General features: G+C 40.5%; 1 protein-coding gene across 1 annotated transcript in view; it reads right to left on the minus strand.

The window, feature by feature from the left end:
• The window catches only part of LOC101848997 (diacylglycerol kinase beta), a gene marked incomplete in the record, with an annotated part of 103134 nt that overhangs the window by 9689 nt on the left and 67570 nt on the right, over positions 1-25875 (minus strand). Inside the window, 10 exon segments of the mRNA XM_035972252.1 lie at positions 325-351; positions 754-922; positions 1967-2126; positions 2325-2410; positions 6285-6359; positions 7417-7508; positions 9267-9419; positions 21847-21873; positions 23612-23710; positions 24593-24709. Coding sequence (XP_035828145.1) covers positions 325-351; positions 754-922; positions 1967-2126; positions 2325-2410; positions 6285-6359; positions 7417-7508; positions 9267-9419; positions 21847-21873; positions 23612-23710; positions 24593-24709 — 1005 coding nt within the window.

Raw genomic sequence — 25875 nt, forward strand, 5'->3', positions numbered from 1 at the left:
CAGAGGAATAAGAATAATGATACAATGTTCTTTTTCTTCTGCCGTCCTGGAAAAGTTTAGCAAGAGCTTTACAGCACTTGCAACACAATGAGGTCATAGTAGTAGTAGTATAGGGCTTTACAGCACTTGCAACACAATGAGGTCATAGTAGTAGTAGTATAGGGTTTTACGGCGCTCGCAACACAATGAGGTCATATAAGTGCCTAAGATTAAAGATGTTACACAATAGTAACACACACAAAAAAAAGGAGGAGAGATTAAGACGATAGATGTTCAATAGGAAAGAAGGATCAAATCACACCAGAACACCCACCAACCACCCACCTTCTCTGAAAAGACCTCAGCCATTCGCTAAAGAGAGCAGAAAAACATTTAGCATTGTAGAAAAGGTTGGAGGAGCAGCTGCAGATGTAGTATAAAGACAAGAATAGGCAAGGCAAGAGGTGTTTTCACACAACTAGAAATGTATGGAAGTTAAGAATTATAGGAATAAAAACCAAGACAAGAATTTTCAACATCAGGTTTCTTTTACTGGGAGTTCATTCTTTAGATGAAGAATATCAAAATAAGTCTTTATTTAATGACCAATTTAGTGACGTTTTTTTGTCATTTTTAGATTTCGTACCAAAACAGGGCCCCGGCATAGTGGGTTTACCCCCTCTGAGACAAAGAATTAAATAGGAAAAAAAGGTGCCGGGCACTCGACGTCACCCACATGGAGGTCTGTACTCTTGGAGATTGACTTTACATTCAGAGGCCTTGACTGGAGGGCCATTGAAACCATGCCATATCATAGCAAAGCACACACACACAGAGGCCACTCACCACTCCAATGGAGAAATAATTGTTGATGATGTTGTATGGAATAGGGTCCCCTTCCTGTTCATCTTCGTCCTCTGGTTTGCTAAACTCTATCTTCCATCTGAAAAAGGAAAGAATTCCTGTGTTACTCCACCCACATACATTCACAATTGCTACAACAACCAAAGTGCAGGCACAAATACGCATACAGTCTAAATCGTCAAAGGTGGCCATCCGTTATTGAGGATAAAAGCGGTTGTCTTAGACAAATAGACGTCTTGAACAATGTCATTCTGACATTTAAAAAAGTGCAGGGGTCACAGGTGATAGTCTTGAACAGGTGGCAGCTAGAGCAGGTTTGACTGAAGTTGTATACACGTAAAAACTCTGATGCAAACACTTACACATCCTGGTGCCCAACATACAACATAGTTTTTATACACACTCTGCTACACAATGACATACACTAAAAAATGCTAGGGGTAAAAAAAAAAAAAGACAGAGGTCACCTTTTCTGATTGTTATTATTATTGTTGTTGTTGTTGTTGTGAGTTATTGTTTTTTTGTTTTGGTTGTTACAGAGGTTGTTGTTGCTCATTTATTGCTGTTGATTTGTTGCTGTTGTGGTGCTGAGCTATGTGACATGAAGACAAATAAACCCCATCTCTCATAAGCCAGAAGGAGCAAAGACAGTTTATGTTTTACACCCTCACTGACACAAATCAGATCATTCAAGAGTGAGCTGCTTTGACTTGCATTAAGTGAGTGCATATGCAAGCACATGTGCAAGATAAGATACGATACATCTCTATTGTCCAAATCCTGGCACATCGGTTTGGTGTTTCACCACGCACGCACACACACGCACGCACATGTGCACATCCATATACACACACACTCTCATCTCTCACACATCGTCTCTCCCACAAACATCTTGAGCATATGACAATAATAATACAAAAGTATACTTGCACTCGCAAAAAGGCCCACACTCACATTCATGTGGTATGTATGTGTGTCTGCAAGCATTAGTGTGTAATGCGGGCATGGTTGAGCCCATGCATGCAAGTTTGCGTGCGTGTAGAGTGTCAGTGTATATCACGTGCGAATGTACATTACAGAGCCTGCGTGTGTGCATCTGTATCTGCGCGAGTGTCCAACCCACCTGTCCAACATGACCACGTTGGAGTTTTCCACTTTCTTGAGCACTTTGAGCAGGTTCTCCCCCTCGTAGCCCCCGCCCCAGCACAGACAGCGGGCCAGGTCGTTGCCCGTACCCAGCGGGAGAACAGACACGGGCGGACGTTGAGCAAAGTTCACCTTGTCTGTTAGGGGGAAGGGGGACATAAAAACAAAACCACAGTGAAACTCATACTCATGGATCATTCGTCAATTTTTTGTCATGAAACCCTACCAAAAAATACAGGAAAACACAACAATTTATGTTTGACTTAACACATGTCAGTTTCAAGGAACATTTCAGACAGTAAGACTATCTGAAGCCAAATAACAACAGCACTCACACATGATGTCAAGTAACCATCCCACTGAGCCATCTCCCCCACACACCAGCACTCGGGCGTTAGGCACGTCTTTGAAAAACTGCAACCTGCAACATAAAGAACAGAGAATTATAGAAGGTAATTTATTATAAGATATCACAAATATGGTATGGTAGATTTGATTTAATAGTAAATATTTTCTCCTCACTGACAAAATTTCAGTCATTTAGAAGGTGGACTGCTTTGGCCTTGCCTACCAAAACCAACCTGAGTGAGCAGGATAGACAGAAAGTGATAGTTGATAAAATAAAATCCTCAAATAGGAATCGAACTCATACTGGCTAATTAGAGTAAGACTCCACCCTACCCCATTATGAAATATGACGTATGATGATGTTGTACATTGAGCAGTCCATGTCTTTGCTTAACTAAGGTGAAAAATCCAAACAACTATCACAGCACAGACAATCATGCAGACTTGAGAAACATTAGGAAAAAGTTCAAACGTATCATAGAAATCTCTATTATCAATGTAAAACATAAATTTGTCTGGTGAGAGGAAAGAGAAGCTCATTGACAACAATAATAGTCATTTAGAGCAAAAAAGAGAAAAACAGATAAAATAAAGGGCAATGGGAGAGTAAAGGAGTAGAACCTAGACGGTCATATAATCAGGCCACCTGCGCGCTACTGACCTAGATTCCTTGTGGGCTGACACACCCGTGTAGTAAGCCCACAACCTTGTAGATCATTAGTAGTGATAAGCCTACGCAGGGTGCGGCGGTCAGTTTGAATTGTTGTTTTCTCATGCTTTGACACTGGATTATTTCTGCCTAATGCAGTTTGCTTTTCAAGTCATCTGGATTATGTGAATATTTTCTACATCATTGTGTGTGTTGAGGAACAGAAGTGGTGACTAATTAATTAATTAATTAAGACTGACCAACAGTCTTGAGATCGCAAATTTGAAGTGCTGTTTGGCTGCACTGTAGGCCTACTGTTCATTTTCAGATTCTTCATCGCCATCGTACTCAGTGAATGCCTGGATTCTTTTAGTTGAGGCCTAATGCAGGTTTTTTTTTCAAATCATCTGGATTGTGTGAATATCAAATATCTCTTCCATCAGTGTACGTGTTTAGATTAAACCTACAGTGAAGTTTTGACCGTGCAAGTTTAATTCATATCTGTCTAAATCCATTCTAAAATCCATGTCTACACAGTGGAGCCCCCCCCCCATCCTGATCCGCACACTCTTCACTGACTTAGAGCCTCTCTATGCAAACAACCACTAAAAACGAACTCTCCATCCTATCCCTAGATCTGCTTTTAGATTTAGATTAGTTTGTAACACAAACAAAAGACTAAAAGGACCATGTAGATATAAATCTATCTAGACTCTGAGCGTCTAGGGGCCCACCCTTGTTAGGTAGGGAAAAGTATACGGATCATAATTATGGGGGAGCTCCTTTGTGTTTTTCCCGACCTGCTTTGTATATTAATATCTGCTGTTCTTTCACAGTGCTTACATGCTTCTCTTCTAGGCCTATTTCTTGCTTTCATCATGTGTGGTTATGACTCTGTTGGACTGTGACTGACACCTTCAAAATAAACTGAAGGAATAAGAACAACAATGGGAAGAAAATGCTCAGTTGGTGGATGCAAAACTGGCTATGACAGTCAGAAAGGTGCAGAAAAAGTGACCTTGTATGGATTTCCTTCGGATGAAACAGAATGTCGGGCATGGACTGCTAGCTTACCAAACATTTTATCCTATGAAAAGATGTCAAAACATATCAGTGTGTGCCCTCCATTTCCGTAAAACTCAACTCAAGTCAACTTTCTGTCTTTCCATCGCTTTTGTCTGTCTACAATAATTTTTTACATGTCCGTTAGTTTGAACACAAACACAGAGAAGCTAAACCATTGAGAGAGAGGGGGGGAGAGAGAGAGAGAGAGAGAGGGAGAGAGAGAGAGAGGAGGGAGAGATTGAGAGGGAGAGAGAGAGAGAGAGAGAGAGAGAAAGAGAGAGAGAGAGAGAGAGAGAGGGGGGAGAAAGAGACCGCCTAGCAGTGGCCGTTGTAATCATTATTATTATTACGAAGGTCACTGCTTGCTGTGGGCCGAAGCCTGAGCGGCCGGTGTGTCAGCCCACAAGCAAGGTGTGTAGTTCTTGGGCTGCGCTGCCTGATTTATGATCGCCTAGAGTAGAACCTACCAGAGACACCCTCCAATCACCAGCATTATAGCTTAACGCCTATGTAACCAATGATAAGAACATTTGAATTTGAAGTGAAAGAAATGTTTTAATAAGTAATCCACTTCCTCCTCACATTGGCAAAACAGGGGTGAATGTGTTCTTTGTTCAATAGAAGTAAACGTAATGTACTCCTGCTGATGGATACACTTTTTCATCAATGAAAGTACTTGCCAGTCATAATCCTGATCTATAACACAGCCTCGGGAATTTTGGTCACTAAGGAGTTAATCCACTTCAGCCGGCTTTGGTACGCAAATGCAGGGGGTATTAAAATAAAAAACCAAGCTCTCCTCCCTGTTTCCGGGTTTTCTTAAAGAAAGAAAACGTCTCCTATGATACTAAAAAACGAATTACCTTTGTTCTTAGCCAAACCCCCACCAAAGTTCTTAAATATTAAGACAAACCATGGCAAAATACCATAACAAGCAACGTGGCAAAAAGAATAAGAAAAATTCAACAACAAAAAAACAACAAACCCAGCTGTACTGTGCAATGGCCATTTTTGAGTTTGTAAAGATGTATCAATGTTTTCAGTTTTCTTTTGGGCACAAGGGACGAAGAATACTAAGGCAGACATAAATCTATACATACAAGGCGTTTTGACTGATTGTAGTGCCTTGAAAGCCTTTAAGAAGAGCAAGATCTAAATCACAAATTTACTAGAAGTTGCTACTGGCGACTTGACTGCTGAAGAGCCGCAGTATGATGAGGAATTAAATTAGCTTCTTTAACTTTCTATTTCTCTTCACTGTGTTACTTAAAAAAATAATCAAAGTAAAATCTAAGCAAAATTCCAAATTGATGGCTTAATTAGTTTGGGTAGTCTGTAAAGTTAAGACCGATTTCTTATCCCAGTGCACAGAAAGCCAGGTGGGATCAAGCACAATTTCGACGGCCACCAAGGTTGAACAGCCTTTTTGAACCATACCGGCTATTCCCCCATGTTGCCAAACCAGCTTTCCCGATGTGGCGCCATACTGGCTTTTACTGGCCTAACACACCGGTTTTTAGTGCAGGCTTAGAAATAAAAGCATTCCGTTCTAAACTTAAATGCTGAAGTCCTAGGTTTTTGTAAGTGAAATTTCATTGAAATTCTGCTCTCAGATCAAAAGCAAAAACAATTTCTTTCCTACACCCCAGGAACCTTTGAAAAACACTGAAATAATTCGGTTCTGGGAAATTATTATCTGGCCGCCACTTCTGTTCTGCTGTGCTGACCTGCTGACCTGTTTATGGAGCTAAGAGAGTTAAAGAAGTAGGACCTTCATGACACCCTATGGCCTCCTGCATGGTAGTTTATAAATTCAGGATGATAAGTTGATAAGTGAGGGCCTCTGCTAAAATGTTGCAGACACCTACCAACCTCCAACGTTATAGCTTAAGATCTGGATGATAAGTTGATAAGAGAGGGTCTATACCTCCCACATTGCGGTTTACCATCAGGATGAAAAAATGATATGGGTTTAATGCCCCTATCAACACTATTTGATTATTTAAGGGGAGGGACCTCCGAGTTTAACTTCCATCTCAGAAAGGACGGAGCCAAGTGGGAAATTCGTGTAAAGTGCCTTTCCCAAGGACACAACATTGCACCGAGCCGAGGCTCCAACCCCTGAACACAATTTCACGATTGCAAGTCAGGTAGCCTAACCACTACGCTACCAACACCACCATCAGGATGATATGTGACGGCCTCCCTAAAGATGTTGGGAAGACGTACTCACCCGATGAGTGGCCCCTCCTTGACCATGTTGTACACCTGACGTGGATTCAACAGGTACTGGAACTTCCGCAATAACCTGAGAAAAAGAGTAGGGGGTGGGGGCAAGGAGAAGACGGAGATGGGAATAGAAGAGAGAAGAGGGATAAGGGAGGTGAGGAGAGGAGAGGGAGGGGAGAGTAGAGAAGAGGGAGATAGGGAGATGAGAGGGGAAGATGTTAGTCAATAGTAATAATAATTTGTTTTTTTTTACAGAAAAGAAAAAATCATTATGAGGGAGTGACAATTCTTGCATCAAAGAGCAGGAGCAAAAGATTATTCTTAAAGAACCTGTTTTTGTGAAATGAAGCAGATACATGCATTAGCATTGGAAGTGACATCTTTTTTATTTGAACTCTGATAATAGAGGATATTTTTGTTCTTTTAAAGGAATCAATGTACAGTGTGTGCGAAGTATGGTAAAATTCCTTCAAGAGAGAATGTTTCTTTTTGAATCTTTTCGTATAATCTGCAAAACTAAGTGAAAAAGTGAATTTATTTGCCTTTTTAGTCTTTCGAAGTTTACGTTTTACGAGAGCATGCGGCCACCCGCAAGCCTAGATCTGTCTTTATCTAATCGCTTGAAAGCCTTGCAGTAAAATAATACTAGCAAATTAGTTTTAGTTTTAGTAAGTGTTTTACGGCACTTGCAACACAATAAGGTCGTATAAGTGCCGAAGATTAGAGGTGTTACAAGAGAGTAACAAACACAAAAAAGGAGGAGAGATAAGGACGATAGATGTTTATAGGAAAGAAGAAGCAAACCACACCTGAGCACCTGCCAACCACACACTAGTAACTTTTTTGCAAAATAAGCGAGCCTTTTTTTCCCGAATACGAATCTGCGCAGCGCTAGTGGCTAAAACTCCGCACTTAAGAATTAGAGCCAGGTCATTAGCACGACGTACATGTAACGTTATATAGGCAACCAGGAGCGGCAAATTTTGCCTGACAGACAGAAACAACACATGGACACCCAAAAAGAAAATAAGTCCTCCCAGAGGCGTCATCTAATCATCCACATAGACGTAAACAAAAGAGGGACAGGAAAGAAATAGGGCCTACCGGTAGCACCCTCCAGCCACCTGTGAGCTTACCTTGCACCTTGCTTGCCCCCACTCTTGGGGTTGATGAATATCAATAAGGGATGAGTACCTTCTAAAGGAGTGATCTGAAATGAGCTTTGGCCCTGAGGGATGCAGGGAAGGGAAAAAACAAAAAAAACAACGACCTTCATTAAGTGATACACACAAATCACAGAGGGAAAGCAGAGAAGGAAATAGTTTTCACAAACAGCCAAGAAGAGTTTGTTCAAAATAATTCAGATAAAAAGAAAAAGCAAAGCAAAAACTGATCACTTACGAGGGGGGTTCAAGAAGTCTTTGGTCTAAGTATTTTAGTATGAAGGAACAAAGATAGAGCTTTGGAACTTGGCACACAAACTTTTATTTCTCTATATAGTCTGGTGAATAAGCTGGGTGTGGCAGGATTTCAAAGCTGCACTGTTCTGCTGTCTGGACTACTTGTTGTGCTCTGTGCACAGGGGCATTGTCATGCAGTAGAAGGACCCATTACAGAGTTTTCCCCGTCTTTTTCTCACTAATTCAGACCACAATTTTATCAGCAAATTCAAATAGTAGTCTCCTGTGACTGTTTTTCCATTTTCCAGGTAATCAGTCACGATGATACCTTCACAATCCCAGAAACATGAAAGCATGACCTTTCCTCTTGACGGTGTTACCTTTGCCTTCTTTGGTGAAGAAGAAGAAGGGGTTTTCAATTGCATGGAGGACATTTTGGATTCTGGATCAAAATGATAAATCCATGTTTCATCCAGTCACCCTGTTTTTAAAGAAATTTGTGTCATTGGACCCAATTCGAATAAAAGTTTTGCAGGACTCAACCCTCTGCTTCTTTTGCTCACTTGTCAAAAGGCGGGGTACCCACCGCGCAGACACCTTATTCATGTTAAGATGATTATGGAGCATCGTTCCAATTGACCCTACACTGATTCTCATTTCACTTGAGAGCTGTTTAACATTTATACGTTGGTCTTGTAGAACCAGTTTCTTCACTATGGATACATTCTCTTCAGTAACCACAAAGAATGAGTGCCCTTCACAATCTTCATCCATCCCCAACATGAACCTAGATTTGACTTTTCTTTCCCAGTATGACACAGTACTATAACGAGGACATTTGTCACCATAAACATTGACCATTTCCTGAAAAATGTCTGAAGGGGATTTTCCTTGGAAGTGTAAAAACTTGATAACTGAACGATATTCAACAGGCTCCATGGCACAGCTTCAGCCAAGAAAAACAAACGTTTCAGAGCAAGGATTCATTGAACACGATGACTAGTGCCTTATTATTGTCAAATTTTCCCGAAAATTTGCATAGTGGCTTCCAAACAAATTGTCTAAAGGCTGGCAAAAATTTCATTACTCTACCATGATTCCTTCATACCTAGACCCAAGACTTATTGAACTCCCCTCATAATTACATTTTGAAAAAAATTGTACCATTTCTGTTTGTGTCTCTCAAATCAAATTAAATACTAATGACACTTTAAATTTGAGACTTTTCTCCAATAACAACGATTATGGTGATGATAGTTACTACAAAGTTCATAGGATAAAAAAGAAGAGGAGGAGGAAGAGAAGAAGAGGAATATGACATACATAAAAAAAAAACCCAACCACCATCACCACAGAAAGAGTAGACAAAAGCAAACCACAGAATATGGTTAGAGAGCAGGAAAGGAGATGAAAGGAGAACATTTTAGACAAGAAAATTGACGGTCACTATCAGGTTTCGTACCCAGGACCTTTTGAATGAGAAGCAAACACCCATAACCTCTAGTTCACGAGAGCCCCCTCAGGACAGTTTATGAAACATCCAACAGATCTCTCTCTCTCTCTCTCTCTTTCTTTCTTTCTCTCACCGGACTGACGGGCCCATCAAATTGAGCATTCTCCGACTGAGGCGTGGTGGACTTGCTGTCTTCGCCCTTGTCCTGGTCCTTCTCCTTCTCCAGGGTGTTCTTGCCGCTGCCACCACCGCTGCTTCCACCGCAACCGCCTCCTCGGCCACGATCCTGGGGGTAGGTCAGTACATGTCACATACATCGCATCAACAACATGAATGTAGACTCCGGTACAAGGAAAACAGCAGATAGCCCAAACTCACCAGCTGACAGAGACAAAAATTTTTCTTGTTGTTGTTGTAAGAGTTTTACGGCAATTGCAGCAAAATAAGGTCATATAAGTGCAGAAAAACATAGATGTTACAAGACAGTAACAAACACACAAAAAAAGGAGGAGACATAAGGACGATAGATGTTTAACAGGAAAAAAGGAACAAAACACACCAGAGCACCCGCCAACCACTCAATAGACAAGAATTACATTTTTAAAAATTTGCTTGAGTAAAGACAAGCATATCGACACAATGGGGATAGTTTATTGTTGGAAAAAAGTTATATATATATATATACAATGGATCAATAGTTTAAGAACAGATGAGCATGTTGACAAAAGAATGGTTAATTTGTCCAGAGAAAAAAATAAGCTAGACAGACAAAAACAACAGAGAGACAGAAAATAAGCAGGACCCAAGAGTGATGCCCTCCAACCACACTGAATCACAAATTGTTGTTGCTTTTGTTGTTTTTCTTATTACGTTGCAGTTAAACATTAAAACAGTCCGTCTTCGTAAGTTTTACAGCACTTGCAACACAATAAGGTCATATAAGTGCTGAAAAATAGATGTGTTACAAGAGAGTAACAAACACAAAAAAGGAGGAGAGATAAGGACGATAGATGTTTGATAGGAAAGAAGGAGCAAACCACACCAGAGCATCCGTCAATAACCCACTAAAACAGTCCTAAGCAACACAATGATGGTTGTTCCCGGACAGGAAGACAAACACATACTGGCTCAACAACTGCTGATCTTGTTGTTGTGTACCACAGTACCAAACATGACAATGAAGATCATTTGGGAGGGCGAGGCTCCGGCCGTGCCTGGTCAGAAGGTCCAGGTGAGAGGGGTCGGTATGAGTGAACAAAAGCACATTAACACAACGAGGGCTCTTCAGTGATGGTACAAAAAAGTCAACAGGCGGGGAGGTTTAATTTTAGAAAGAGTTTTATGGCACTTGCAACACATTAAGGTCATATAAGTGCCACAGATTAGAGGTGTTACAAGAGAGTAACAAACACAAAAAAGAAGGAGGAGAGATCAGGATGATAGACGTTTGATAGGAATGAAGGAGCAAACCACACCAGAGCACTCACAAACCACCCACCGGGAAGGATAAAGAAATAGGACCTGCAAGTGGCTCCCACCTACATAGACACCACACACACACACAACACACATAGACTCAAACCATTGACACTGTGCCTGTGATTGTATTGTTGTTATTGTTAAGTTGTCTGTAATAATAATAGTAGCTGCTCGTGGCAGGACAAAATCAGAGCTTGTTGTCCTGACTTCTGAGGGCATAACTTATGATAAACACAAGTTGGGGACAAAATCAGGCCAGGGAAAGATGAGGTGACTCTGAGACACACTCCATAACACTGAGTGTGAGGACTGAGGAGCACTTCCACACATTTACAGGTCAATCAGTGCTGGGACAAATAACACAGACAAACAGACACAACACAGAGGAAAGTAAAGTTGTAAAAACCTACCAGTGGTGCCTTCCAACCATCCACCACAACACTGAATTATCACTAAAACCAGTCTGTGCTTGAATTTGCAGGGTTAAACAATTTTCAATAATTAACAGTAAAAAAAAAAAAGAAAAAAAAAGAAGGTTATAATCTCCGACCATCACATCAAAAACATACTCTGGCTCAGTATTTCTAATACAGCCGTAACACTGCATAAACACTTTTTACAAGACCCATGCAGATTCTCAAAAGGGCTAAAACTTTCAATCACATACACCGGCAGACATCTACATATGGTAAAAGTTCCAATCTTGCTCAAGTCTAAACTAAAAACCAAAGATTTTTTTTTTTACATAGCATACCTAGAGAAGGGACCTGACTCACAGTGGTGCATACAATGGTAAACAACAAACACAAAGAGTTAAATGACCAAACAAGTCCGGAACTGAGACCCAAACAGAAAACTGAGCATCTTGAAGAAAAACTTTCCAATGGCTAGACAATACACTTGTATGAAGAAAATTCAGGCCAAAGCAAACTTTTGCTCAGGTGGAAAATGCAAGCCAAGCTCAGAGTCATTAAGAAAGTAGCCATTTTTTCAAGTGCCAGATCTGAAACTGATATCAGCGGTCAGGGTTCGTCACTCATTCCAAAGTTCAGATTCTCTAAAAAGAAAAACAAAACAACCCCATATCCATCTGGTCTCTTCCCCAGTGTCTATCTTGGGATGGGTGGGGCTCTTTTGCTTTTTAATGTCCGAGTGAGAACTAAATGCTCAAGACCACTATGTCCATTTAAGTGACTTAGGAACTGACGCGATGATAAGAAGCCGCAATTTGAATATCTCCCCAGCTTCAGTGAGACTTGGACCAACAAGCCACCTTATTATAGCACACAAGACAGACACAGTAAAATATAACCCATAAACAACCATGGATGGGTTCTTGTCTGTCTACTTTTGTATACTACACATGTAGGACCTGTCTAAAACAGCACCTGGACATGGATGGCTGGTGCCTCTATAAATAAATCATTGATGGTCTGGTATGTAGGACCTGTGAAACCCACAAACCCACACATAATAGTTGGTTTTCTTGGGGGGGAGTGTCCCTTAATTGTTTGTATGTTACAATGTAAAGACAATCTTAAACCCCACAAACAATAATGGTTTGGTTTTATTTTAACACCCTTTCCATATTACACATGAAAGACAGAAAGACAGGAAAGTAAAACAACAGAAATAAAAACAGTAACTTGAGTTGTTTAGTTTTAAAATTTCACGAGGTGAGCACAACGCACAGGATTTGGGGGGGGGGGGTTAGGGTTAAGTGTCTTGTATTTATGCTAGAGGCAAGCATGAGGAGGTTATACAGGCCTTCATTGCAAAGAAGAACAGACAGAGGTAAAGGTTATACTGCGGAAGCTGTTCAAAAGCGTCAAGCTATAGTGTGTTCTGCGAGTGGGTCAGGCAGAGGACAAGAAACCTTCAAGCAAACACAGCACTACTTGACAACCATGAACTTAGCCAAACCAAAGGAATAGGAATACGTACCTTGAAAACATACCAGAACCGAACCCCTCCCCCCCCCTCCCCACATAACCCTTTTCTTTTGTAACTTTACAAGCCCCCTAACCTCTAGTTAGCTTTTACAATACCTTGCCACAAAGGTAAAAAACTGAGAATACATGGCATTTCACCATCCAAACATGAAAGTGAGCACATGCCCTTTTGTCCACAAAGTTAAGAGCCTAACCACTAACTACCAGCCTAGTACAGAGATGGGGGACGGAGGGAAAGAGAGGGAGAGGGAGAGGGAGAGAGAGAGAGAGAGAGAGACAGAGACAGAGAGAGAGAGAGAGAGAGAGAGAGAAAATCAGAAAGAGAAAGAGACAGAGAGTGGGGAGGGTGGAGGGGGGGACAACTTTTGTCCATTTTAAATTTGCCACACAACAGGTCTGATCCTGCACTTCCAAAAAAAAAAAAATTTAAAAAAAATTAAAATTGCATTTCAGGCTTTAAGATTTCTTGGGGCGCAATGTATTGTCTCCGAGGTATAAAGAACAACAACCTGTATTGCTCTTAGTTATAGTCATATTTACATGGTAAAGCATTTGGAACATTGATGTAATCAATGCACAGAGGGAAAAATAATAGATTCAGCCTTCTGTTTCAAAGTACAAAGAAAGTAATATGTACATCCGTGAGCCCTATAACACTTTTTCAAGTTAAAAACAGATGGGAAAGGTGGCCAAAAAAGGAAAAGTGAAGAGGGGGAGGGGGGATTGAAGTGTGGAGGTAAAAAAAGCATACAAGGGAGAGGAGAGGAGTTGGGTTGGAGGAGGTAAGAGGAAGGGGTGGATCGAGGAAAAGAGGGGGAAAGGTGGATCGAGGCGGTGGATGCTGAGAATGAGGACCAAGCATGGGAAGAGGAGGATGTGGTTCTGAAACGAATGGAAGGAAGGATGAGAGCATGAGGACAAAAAGACATGCCGATAACACACTCCTCTCCAGTCTCCAAGCAAGGTCATCCGCACCACAGAACAGACAAGATGTCAACCAAACCAACAGAAAACCCTCTCCCAATTATTTTCACAATCCCATTTTAATTTATTTATAGCATCTGTGCCTCCCCATCCCTTCCCCATAAGAAGACCCCCGCCCCAATACGTTGTTACATGTTATACATATATTTTTAGAGGCGTATATTGGTGCACAGTGACACTGCCATAGCCACACTACGCCAATAATTCTAAAACCAGGCAGATTAAAAAGTTAAAAACACATTAAAAAACAACAAGAAACAAACAAAAAAGCAAAAACAAAGGCAAAACTACATGAGACTAAAAATCAAATTTTAGCAGAGAAAAAAGCATAAGTAAAAATAGAAAATTCCTAAATTAGTCACTCCTAGAAAGATAGAACTAGAGGAGCCAGTTTTGTTGAAGGTCTACCATAATGTTTCTGGTTTAGGTTTAGCTAAATGTTTACAGCCAGGGCGGTCTGTCAACTGGTTTAGTTAAAAGTCCGGTTCATACAGGCTTGGGACTTTTGACAGGGATCAGTTTACATTCTTCATTGTTGTTTATAAACAGGCGTGGGACTGTCATTGGCCATATTAAACATGTTTTGGTGATTGTAATTTGTTGGTCCCCCCCCGAAACTTCTTCAAAATTGTCCTATCTGGTCATCTGTAGTTGTGGATCCCTTGTCAATCCCATTCTTTGCCACAGCAAAATGAAAAATGAAGCACGAGCAGAAGACTGTGGACTTTTGGTAGACCGCTGCAGTGTGGAAGAGAAGACCTTCAACTTAACTGGCACTGAACTAGATCTTGCATTTTCTAAATTAGACACTCCAAGAGAGACAGACCCAGATCTAGTCTTTCCTAAATTAGTCACTCCTTAAGAGAATTAAAACAAGATTTTCCACAATTAGTAACTCCTAAAGAGACAGAACTTGATCTAGCTTTTCCTAGATTAGTAACTCCTAGAGTGTGTGAAAGAGAGAGAAAGAGAGAGAGAGAAAGAGAGAGAGAGAGAGAGAGAGAGAGAGAGAGAGAGAGAGAGAGAGAATAAATGGTGAAATGGTATGGGTTTAACGCCGCTATCAACACTATTAGGTTATTTAAGGGGCGGGACCTCCTAGTTTTAACGTCCGTCTCCAATAGGGCGGAGCCAAGTGGGAAGTTCGTGTAAAGTGCCTTTCCCAAGGACACAACGTCGGACTGAGCTGAGGCTCGAACCCCCGAGAGAGAGAAAAAGAGAGAGAGAGGGAGAGGGGGGAGAAGGGAGGGAGAGAGAGAGGGGGGAAGAGAGAGAGGGGGGAAGAGAGAGAGACAGAGAAAGAGGGAAAAAGAGAGAGACGGAGAAAGAGAGAGAGAAAGAGAAAGAGAGACAGAGGGGGAGAGAGAGCTAGATCTAACTTGTCATGATGCAGTGACTGGAGCTGTGGGAAGGCGGCAGACCAAAATCTAAAGGTCACTTTTCACAATAGACTGGTGAGATGCTAGGTATGAGGCCGAGTGAAGCTCAAGAGAAAAAGGAATTTGTAATAAGGAGTTGAAAAAAGAAAGCAAAACAGCAAAAAGGCCCTTCCTACTGAAAAGAGAGGAGGCACAGACTCCTGGCCCCCTGATAGGGATGACAACCCTAGTTTCTATTTCCAATATAATTGTCTGTAACATTATAGTTATTGCTTCAGGAAAATAGCAGTGGATTGTCTGATATACAACCGCACCCTTTTTGGAGCGGCTCGGCTGGCCATGACATTCAAGGTCACACAGCCAATGGCCTCGATTCTCTATATTATAATTGATATGGTGTGTATATATATATATATATATATATATATATATATATATATATATATATATATATATATATATATATATATATTTAATTACTTATTCATTTATCTTTGCGTGTTTAGTATATAAAAGACAAAAAAAGCATCCTTAATACCATTAAACAAAAAACCATAACTTAAAGGTTAGTGAGAATAGAACAAGTGCCGCTGTCTCTAACAAAAATGAAGACACTATACTATCGTAAGTGGGCAGGTTGCAAAATGACAGGACTAATTTCAGTGATTTGTGAACTTTGATGAATATACATTGAAGAAAAAAAAAAAAAAAATCAGGGTAGGAAAATTACCATTTTTCAAAAACCAATTACTTTTTCTTTAAAAGTTTTAGTGCAGATCAGGACAACAATGTGCCAAGTCGATTTAAAGTAAAACTGATATCACTTGTGGAAATAAATTTCTCAAATTAAAATGAAATTCCAGTCACAATTTTTACACAAGGATGTGAATAACAGCTTTGTAAATCAGATTCAACATCTGGTGGAAGCTACATAAATTTTTTTTTAGATATGACATCGCTAAAACGTGTGTAGACATGACATTACTAATACATGATGTATAGGGACAACATCATTAACCCGTTATAGTAGATGGCATCACCATATTATGTATAGAAATGACATCACTACATCACGTATAGAGATGACAGCATTAAACATCATGTATTGATGTGACATTGTGGAATCAGGATGTATAGATCATATGACATTGTTAACACTGGTATAGAGATGACATCACTAGAATGTGTGTACAGATGACATCACAGTAACAAGTGTACAGATGACATCACTGTAACATGTGTAGAGATGACATCACTGTAACATGTGTAGAGATGACATCACTTAAACGTGTGTAGAGATAAAATCCCCAAAAAACATGCTGCATAAAGACGACATCTCTGATGACCTCACTAAAACGAGTGTACAGATGATATTACTAGAACAAGTGTAGAGTATTTATATAGAGATGACATCATAAAATACAAGTGTTGAGATGGCATTGCTACAATGTGGGTAGTTCAAGGGCAAGCAAGAATGATAACAATATCCTGGATGAGTAGTAGAGAAACAGAGCCAGCCGAGTTAATTTGTAGGAATCTTCAAAAAGAAATGAAAAGTTTTGGGTCACCTTTCTGCCATTTCGGGACGTCATGAACTAGAGTGAACACAGCAAAACAAAACCATGATGCATGGGGTGAAAAACAGAACACATGGAGAGAAAAGAACAAAATGCAACGAAGACAAAATGCAAGTCCATCCACCAACAAGGTTCTCTCTAGCAGCAAAATGCACAGCAGAAAATATACACGAAGAAATAAACTGGAGATAGAAATTTGATATACATGTCAAGATCTAAAGTCAATAGTTACAAAGATATTTACTGAAGCAAACCACGTAAAGAACCCATATACTGTTCATATATATACATGTACTATACGCATGTCTATCTACAGAAAGAGATACAGTGAAAGAAAAAAAATGATAAAAAGTAAGGGGGTGACAGTAAAGTGACAAGGAGACAAAGAGAGAGAGAGCGAGAGAGAGCTGAGAGAGAGAGAGAGAGAGAGAGCTGAGAGAGAGAGAGAGAGAGAGAGAGAGAGAGAGAGAGAGAGAGAGAGAGAGACACACACACACACACAAACACACAAAGAAAAAGATGGAGAGAGAGGCATATTTATAGAGAGGCAGATAGAAAGGTGTATAAAAACAGAGATAGATGCATATATATTATATATACATAAAAACTGACCGACCTACTAACAGACAAAAAGATAGGCCAATATATAAATAAACAGATTGTGAAGGGAGGAATTCATTATAAATTTTAACTGCCCATGTCGCTTTGACTGCAGAGGGCAAAGAAACAAGGAAGAATTTGTTTACGTGCTTTAACACAGCACCCACTTCCCCCCCATCAAATACTACAAAAAGCACAACCAAACCAAATGAGGTGGAGGGGGGGAGGGGGGGAAGAGAGAGAGAGAGAAATAGTGAGGGAGGGAGGATCATTGAGATTGACTGAGATAGGGGGGAGGGTCAGAAAGAGAGAGTTTTTTTAGTTTTAATAAAGGTTTTACGCTGCTCGAAACTGCATAAGGTCATATGAGCGCCAGAAGATTAGAGTTGTTACAAGAAAGAAGAAGGGGCGACAAGGACGATAGATATTTCATAGGAACGAAGAAGCAAACCACACCAGAGCACCCGCCAACCACCCACTGAGAGAGAGAGAGAGAGAGAGAGAGAGACAGAGAAAGAGAGAGAGAGAGAGAGAGACAGAGAGAGAGAGAGACAGAGAGAGAGAGACAGACAGAGAGAGAGAGAGAGACAGAGAGAGAGAGGGGGGGGGAGGGAATGGAGGTGGTAGGGCAAAAGTGACTCAGCATCAAGAGATGTGTTCGAAATCGCCGATACAAAATATTTGTTCTGAAAGACAACCTGGACTAAAACACTGTTGCAAAGTTCTACCATCCAATAACTGTAGACAACTATCTAAGTCAAGGAACAAAGAGCACATCGTGAGCATACTGTATGCTAGAGCGACTAATCACAAAAAAACAAACCCCCTTCCCCCTCCCCATAGACACACACACACTCTCTCTTTCTCTATCTCTCTCTAACATACACAAACACTCTCCACTGCCACTTTCCTCCCTCCTTCCTCTCTCCCTTACACACTCGCACATACACACACACACTCACACACACACACACACACACTTGATGTGCTGTGTATTATGTCCACAGATACAAAAGTACAAACCAATCAACAATTTCAGAAGCTTGGACTAGTAAGTTCATTTTCTTAATCACAGAAAAATAGGTCCAAACAACAATGATCATTCAGTGAAGAGAAAACGAAAGAATAACAGACAAAAACAACAGAAGGAAAGTAAAGTAAAGAAACTGGAACTACCGGTGACCCCCTCGATCCATCCGAGTCTCCAAACACAAATCTATGAAAAACGAGACGTCCTTCCCAAGTCCAACTCTTTGCAACAAAAACCTTTAGAATGGGTCTGACTGCCTTGGTTGAGAAACCTGCAGAATGGGGTGGGATAATGGTAGACATTTACCCAGTTAATTTATCAAATGATTGTAACTACTACGCCTATCATCCCCCTACCCCTCAATCCCCTCAAATAATTAATTACATTCACTTCACTTTCGATAAAAGTAGACACATCCCCCTCGCTGGGAATAGATCTCATGTTTTCTGCGTGCATGGTGAGGGATCAAGCTATGACAACACAGACATCAGCTGTAAAGTTTTGTGGTGCACCGACAGCAGAAAAAAAAAAGAAATCAAAAACATATAAAATAGCAGACATATAAAAAAATATTTTTTTAAAAACAACCAAAAGCATGTGCAATAAGTGTGATACATGTATACTGTGGGCTCCGAGACACATCATCGCACATTATACACGCACTGTTGGCTCCAAGACACATCATCGCACATTACACACGTACTGTTGGCTCCAAGACACATCATCGCACATTATACACGTACTGTCGGCTCCGAGACACATCATCGCACATTATAGTGTGCATAAAGCGCTTCACCTTCCTTAAATCAAGTCATACGAGGGTGGGTGCTGGGGTGCGATCGAACAAGCGTAGTGCTGCATTGGGCCATATGGAGCGCGAAATATTATGCTTGCATTTGCATGTATTTACTTATGTGTACGAGTCATGTGTGGTTGTCTGAATGTGAAGGTATAAATTGAGAAGACCAGGTAGCGTGCTTTGACAAGTGGTAGTTCTAGTGTCATGATCGTGATCTGAAAGAAAGACATTTTCCTTGAATTCTAAAGCTCATCAGCTTCATTCTCTTCCTTTCTCTTGCTTCGAGATGAACAAGACACATGGTTGGTATCAAGACACACCATTGCACATTACTTTGTGAGGGTGGATCATGGTGGTGGGATGTGATCCAAGACAGACAACATTCCACTGCATTATGGAGCTTGAATTGTGTTCGTGTGCAAGTGTGTGCGTGTGTGTATGAGTGTGTGTGTGTGTGTGAGTGTGAGTGTGAGTGTGAGTGTGTGTGTGTGTGTGTGTGTGTGTGTGTGTGTGTGTGTGTGTGTGCGCGCGCGAGTGTGTCGTTGCCGGGCTCTAAATAGCGTTGGTTACATCATCATCTGCCACTAGAGCAATTTCTATATTAGTCATAAGGCAAACCAGCATCACTCTCATCCCTTCTCTTTCTTCGACATCAAACACGACGCATACACTATCAACCCTATCCTTTTTTCAATACCAGGTACTTTTCAAGATGGCTATGGAATCAACCATTTCTTGGAACCGTCAGCATCTACACACTTGGAGATGTACTTCTTCAGGGAACGGAGTGCTTATGGGGATGCCCGTTGTGCAGTGATGTCGGTCTTTCACACAAGTAAACAAGTTTCAAGACGGCAGAAATGAGAACAACTGAATTGTTTTATAATAGAAACAAAGCATCAGATTTTGGCAAAGGTCTACAGAAGTACTGCAATAAAACAGGACATTTGTAGGAGATTTGGTATCTCAAATCAACCCTGTCTACGAAAAGGGCATCGTTGAATGTACTATCAAAGCTACCTCCCCTGATTGTCATCCTCTTTCAAATTTTTTGTTTTACCCAAATTACCGATGTGTAGAACATTTATTTGTATAAGTCATCCGTACCCAACTGTGTGTATTAAGTATTTTTAAAAGACAGCAACAAACGGGTAAAATTTTAAAATACACAACATATGCGTGAGGTATTTTAAAATACAACAACAATACTCCAAACAAAAACAACATTATCGCAAATGCGTGACACAAAGAGCAACACAGGTGCACGTGCAGAGAAGACCCACATATAACTGCATATTGTGCATGACTGTGAGCTCAATAATAAAAAATATAAACAGACTTTACAGTTTAAAAAAATTTAAAGACTTGGTGAACTTGAAAACTCCCAAAACAGAATCCCATTAACAATTCAAACCAGGGTCCTCGACACAATAGCCGTGCATGATATCATCTAGGCTAATCTGAGGCTCCACACTGCTTTAAACAAGCACATTCATTTAAATTATTTCAATTTCTCCACTATGCAGAAGACTGGCAGCAACCTACTTAATGGAAAACCTGCTAAACAGCATGCCTGCTAAACGACATGCACCGAAAGCAACAAACCATATACCTGGATAAACGAGAAACATAAGAGACGACCTCCACTGAACAGAAACTGAATAAAAGATAAACCCCACTAAATGACAAACTGGATTAATGACAAACCCCCAAAGCGATAAACCTGCCAAATGACAAACTGAATAAATGACGGGTCACTAAATGACAGTAACAAGTGATAAATCGATAAACCTGCTACATTACAAAATGAATAAGCGACCAGCTCGCAAAGAAATTAAAGTGATAACATGCTAAACCTGCTAAACGACAACCTGAATAAACGGCTAACTTCCTAAGAGACATATAGGATAAATGACAAACCTTCAAAACTATAAACTGATAGACGCTAAACCCACTGGATGATTAACTGATAGACGACATACTGGATAAACGACAGACTAGATAAATGACAAGAGACAGTGAAAACCCTGTGCTGGGCATTCAGTGCAAACACTCATCGCCCACAACAGGTCTAAAAGTGCACCTGACACACATACGTGTACTAGCAAAACAAACGTTTTGTTTTCTCTACCTCCACAAGCACAAACACTGGACATTTCGACTTCTCCCTCACGCACGCATATGAGGGAGAGAGAGGGCGAGGGCGAGGGAGAGGGAGAGGGAGAGAGAGAGAGAAAGAGAGGAAATACGTGCTTAGCGCAGTGCCTTTAGAGTGATGGGGTACACAACAAAACGGCCAATGCACAGCAACAGTAGAGGCCTTTTACGTCTACGACAGGATACTATTTTGTTTGCTGGCAGAGGGAACACATGGCAGCCAAGTGGCTCATTTCACTACACGACTGACACACCCCTTTGCTGGCATGGGTTCCTCGCTAGTTACAGGACAAGTCACACCTGAAGACAGTATACTATAAGTTTAACTAGGGTGATTTTTTTTTTGAGGGGGGGGGGGAGGTGCTTGCACTGGTTAGTGTTTCTCTCTCTTGTTTCTGTCTATTACCATACTATTTTCCCAGCACTAAATGAGCGTTATCGTGTTGATGGAATTCTCTTTCTTCAAACGGAAATAAGGCATAAAGTCCTTTTCAACACTTACTTAACAGCCAGGGACCTCTGATTTTAACGCTCATCTCCGAAAAGCCAGAATCAAAAGGTATTATAAAGCCCATAGAGCTTGCTGTTGAGTGAGAATTTGCGGGATACACATGCAATCTATCATTATTTTATTAGACAGTACACTAGTGACTAGCAAGGTGTGACAAATCCTGTAAAAAGACCAGCAATACACCAAGTGACCCATCTCAGACAAACGGTGCTACACATGGCACTAGCCACACAAAGACCATCTACCTCATGGCTCTCCGCGTCTGTCATAAACTGGAGGCACACAGCGGCCGAGGTGAGCGGAGAGGGCGGAAGGGAGGAAAAGTAAATTTTAAAAATAAAAATACACATGTATCAGAAAGCAAAGGAAAAATGGAGTCCCTCCAGTCTCCGAGTCTCTTCAAAGACCCCCACCCCCCACCCCCACACATAGAATACAAATGATAAACTAGTCAGAACATCATCTCCCCCTCCCCTGACAAATAAAGACGCACACACACACAGAATGATCATACATAACATAGACGATTTTCAGAAAAAAAGATTTTAAAAGTCAGCATCCCTCCCAACGCACACATTCACGCACACACACATACCATTGTAAACAGCACACACGGAGAAACCATAATATTCCAAACGGTTTAGTCCTTTGCGACTTACATCGGAAACACAATATGACACAAAATAGGCCGATTCTTCAATAAAACAAATGAATCAAAACCTGTAAACGTGTTAAGTGAATAACATTTGAGGCAGATAAGATCCTCTTGCTGGTTTCTCAGTCTGTCTATTGAATTTCTTTGTCATTCTGGGTTAAGTCTAATCCGGCTCAGGAGACTGGAATAATTGTCAAGACAGCAAGACTTAAAACCCCCAAAAATTGGAATAGTTTATATTCATATAACTAATAACAGTTACTAGTTTCTTGAGCACCTGAAATGTAGGGTTGTTTTTTTTACCATTACAGTGTTAGGCCAGACTTTGTATGAAAAACTGACACTGTTACCTCACAACCTCTTTATAGACTTAATATCAAACAAATTCCCTTTGCATTAATCACACACGATAAAAATTACAACATTTTGGAACAATGTTTGTGTGAAATATTTAGAAAAAAAAATTGTTCATTATTTTTTTTGGATCAGAGTGTGTTTACTGCAGATCTATTTCTCAGGGGAAAGGGGTGGGCAGGAGAGGGGGTACTGGGAAGGGGTACATCATGAAGAAGTCAAAGTTCATTAAAGTAGAATTTCATTTGTGGAGATAACTTAAAGGGAGATCCGATGTTCGCGAGTCACACTGAACCCTCACACCTTGAGCTATCAACCCTGTCCATCAATCCACCACCCCGCGTGTCCTGATTTGGTACCAATATTTGTAGGTTAGGTAAAAATGTGTCAAAAAGATAGAAAGAACAAATCAAGAGAAAGGAAAATTGTACATGTCCATCAATGTCACTCCAGCCATCTTCAGATTTCTGGAATTTCTAAGGGGTGAGGACAAAAAAAAGAAAGGACTAAGAATAAGGATTTTTAATACTGACAAAACTATTTTTAAAAAAACAACAAACCAACAAAACCCTGACACCTTAACATCATTTGCATAAGGGATAAGGGAAGGAAAATCTGGAAGGTTCCGGAGTTTCTGGAAGATTCTACACGTTTCTGGAAGCTCTGAAACAGCAGGAAGAGCGATATGCCTTGCCTGTTATGAGTGTAATATGCACATCAAAATGCATTCCAGAGCACAAACACATGTGTCCAAATACAATTAGGTACATACATGTGTTAGTGCAAGTGATGTCTGTGTGAATGTTGCTTGTGTGTGTGTGTGTGTGTGTGTGTGTGTGTGTGTGTGTGTGTGTGTGTGTGTATGTGTGTGTGTGTGTGTGCATGTGTGCACATGTGTGTGTGTATGTTATCTCTGGGTGTGTGTGTATTTATATGAGTGTTCGTGTGTGTCAAAGGGGTGCAACCACGCGAGTTGTACGCCATCTATCATATGTACCCACCAACACTGCTGGACACACAGCGATGGGCGGCAGGACATGGTCCCGGTATTCCCCCAGGTCGCACTCAGGCTTCATCTGACTGGCACACTTGTTGTGGAGCTGGGGAAACAAAGAGATGAAAAAAAAAAAAATCTTTTTTAAACGTTTACAGTTTATTGATCCTCTTGGAGCAATTTGGTGGTAGTTTTGGTGAATGTCTTACAGCATTTCCAGCACAATTAGGTCATATAAGTGCCGAGGATTACAGGTATTATTAGAAAAAAAAAAATTTTCTTTTTGGTAAGTATTTTACGGAGCTCCCAACTGCACATGGTCATATGAGCGTGCGGGACACGTTAAACCTTTTCAGTAGGTAGGAAATTTAGAATTTTGCCAGGGTGGAGGCAGAAGCCAAATCTTATCGGGCCCTCCGAGAATTTTAGCTCTTGTCCGAGAAGGCTAGGTATAGATCTTTTCTACCAGAAGATCAGGGGTGTGGCATTTACTAGAGAGTGACAAACACAAACAAGAAGGAGGGGAGATAAGGATGATAGAAGTTTGAAAGGAAAGAAGGAGCAAACATCAGTGCAGTTCAGAAATACATGACGAAGGCCTGCTGTTATAATGCACTAAGCCCAAAATTTGGAAATTCTTTTTATTGTAGTCTTTTAATCAGTGGTATTGGGTTATGTGCCCAATAAATATTTTGTCGAAATTCAAATTCTAAATGTTGAAAAAAATATTTTTTAAAAAGCATATTGTTTATACAACTCTTTAAAATAATAATTTTTTTTAACATTTTAAAAATTACATTTGCATAATGCACAACCCTGATTACAGAACACGGGCTCTGAGCAACACATAAACAGAACACTATTCTGACTAAAGAGATCTCTCTCTCTCTCTCTCTCATTAGTCTTAAAATTAAATTAGGCGATTGTGTTATGAACATGAAGAGGCGTCTGTTGACGACATCAAGACACGAGACAACTGTCAACTAACCGTGACATGACACCAGCGACAGTGGAGGCCGGTTACACCGTTGTAGGACTTGATGGACTTTCTGCATCGGTCACATTTGCCTGCACAGTTTCCCTCCACCCAGTGGTGGTTCATCACCTGTATACACACACACACACACACACAGAGAGAGAGAGGGAGAGAAATAAGGTTTTAGTTTGAGTAAAGAGGAAAACATCTGTTTAGCGCCGCGCACTCGGTGAGAAAAGAAGTCTTAGTTTGAGAACAAGGTTTTAGATTTAGTAAGATATTTAAAGCACTTGCAACACAAATAAGTCATACAAATGCCGATGATTACAGGTGTTATTAGAGGTGTAGAATACAGAGAATAGGACAAGAGATTTTTCTTTTTCGTAAGAGCTTTACGGCACTTGCACCACAATAACGTCACATAAATGCCGAAGATTAGAGGTGTTACAAGGGAGTAACAAACAAAAAAAGAAGGAGGGAAGATAAAGACGACAGATGTTTGATAGGAAAGAAGAAGCAAGCCACACAAGAGCACCTGCAAACCACAAACACACTTTCTGAAAGAATGGAAATTTTAGTTTGAGAGAAGAAGAAGCACATCGAAGCAGTAACAGCCGCTTCTTGCTGGGAAAAGTAAGACACATAGACAGACAGAGACAATAGAGGAAAGAAAAAAAAAACAGGACATATCAGTGTGCCCTAAAAGCAATAATTTAAAAATTCAGTGACATTTTCCTACTATGAAAAACAAAAATGTAATAAGGAATAATCCTTAGGGACTCCAAAGAACAAAAATATACAGTTATTTTTTGTTGTTGTTATAGTGAGACTCCCAACTATAAATCATGTATTCATTTTATTTTTCTATATTTTGCTATCATGAGACTCCAAACAATAAATGTAGCTATTTTTTAAATCTACCTATTGTTATAGTGAGACTCAAAACAATACAAATGTGCAGCTATTTTTTATTCTTATTTTTTTTTGTGCGACTGACCTGAGAGGTTTTCTTGGACTTGACGTAGGTTGTGATGCAGGAGGCCGGAGCCCGCTGGACACAACGCTCATGGACAGTGTATTTACAAACTGGAACAGATAGACAATACACAATCATAGACACAATACTCATGGAGAGTGTATTTAGGAACTAGAACAGAGAGACACACGGCGTCACTTTTCACCCGATTCTGTTACTTTTAGTTCGCGTGACTCAGCAGCCTGCCGGAGCTCCCCGGCTCAGGGTCACGGGGTTAATGAGCTCTGAAGCAACTTTGCCGGTGTCGGTCAGGAAGTTC

The sequence above is a fragment of the Aplysia californica genome, unplaced genomic scaffold, assembly GCF_000002075.1.
Source record: "Aplysia californica isolate F4 #8 unplaced genomic scaffold, AplCal3.0 scaffold00625, whole genome shotgun sequence".
NCBI lineage: Eukaryota > Metazoa > Mollusca > Gastropoda > Aplysiida > Aplysiidae > Aplysia > Aplysia californica.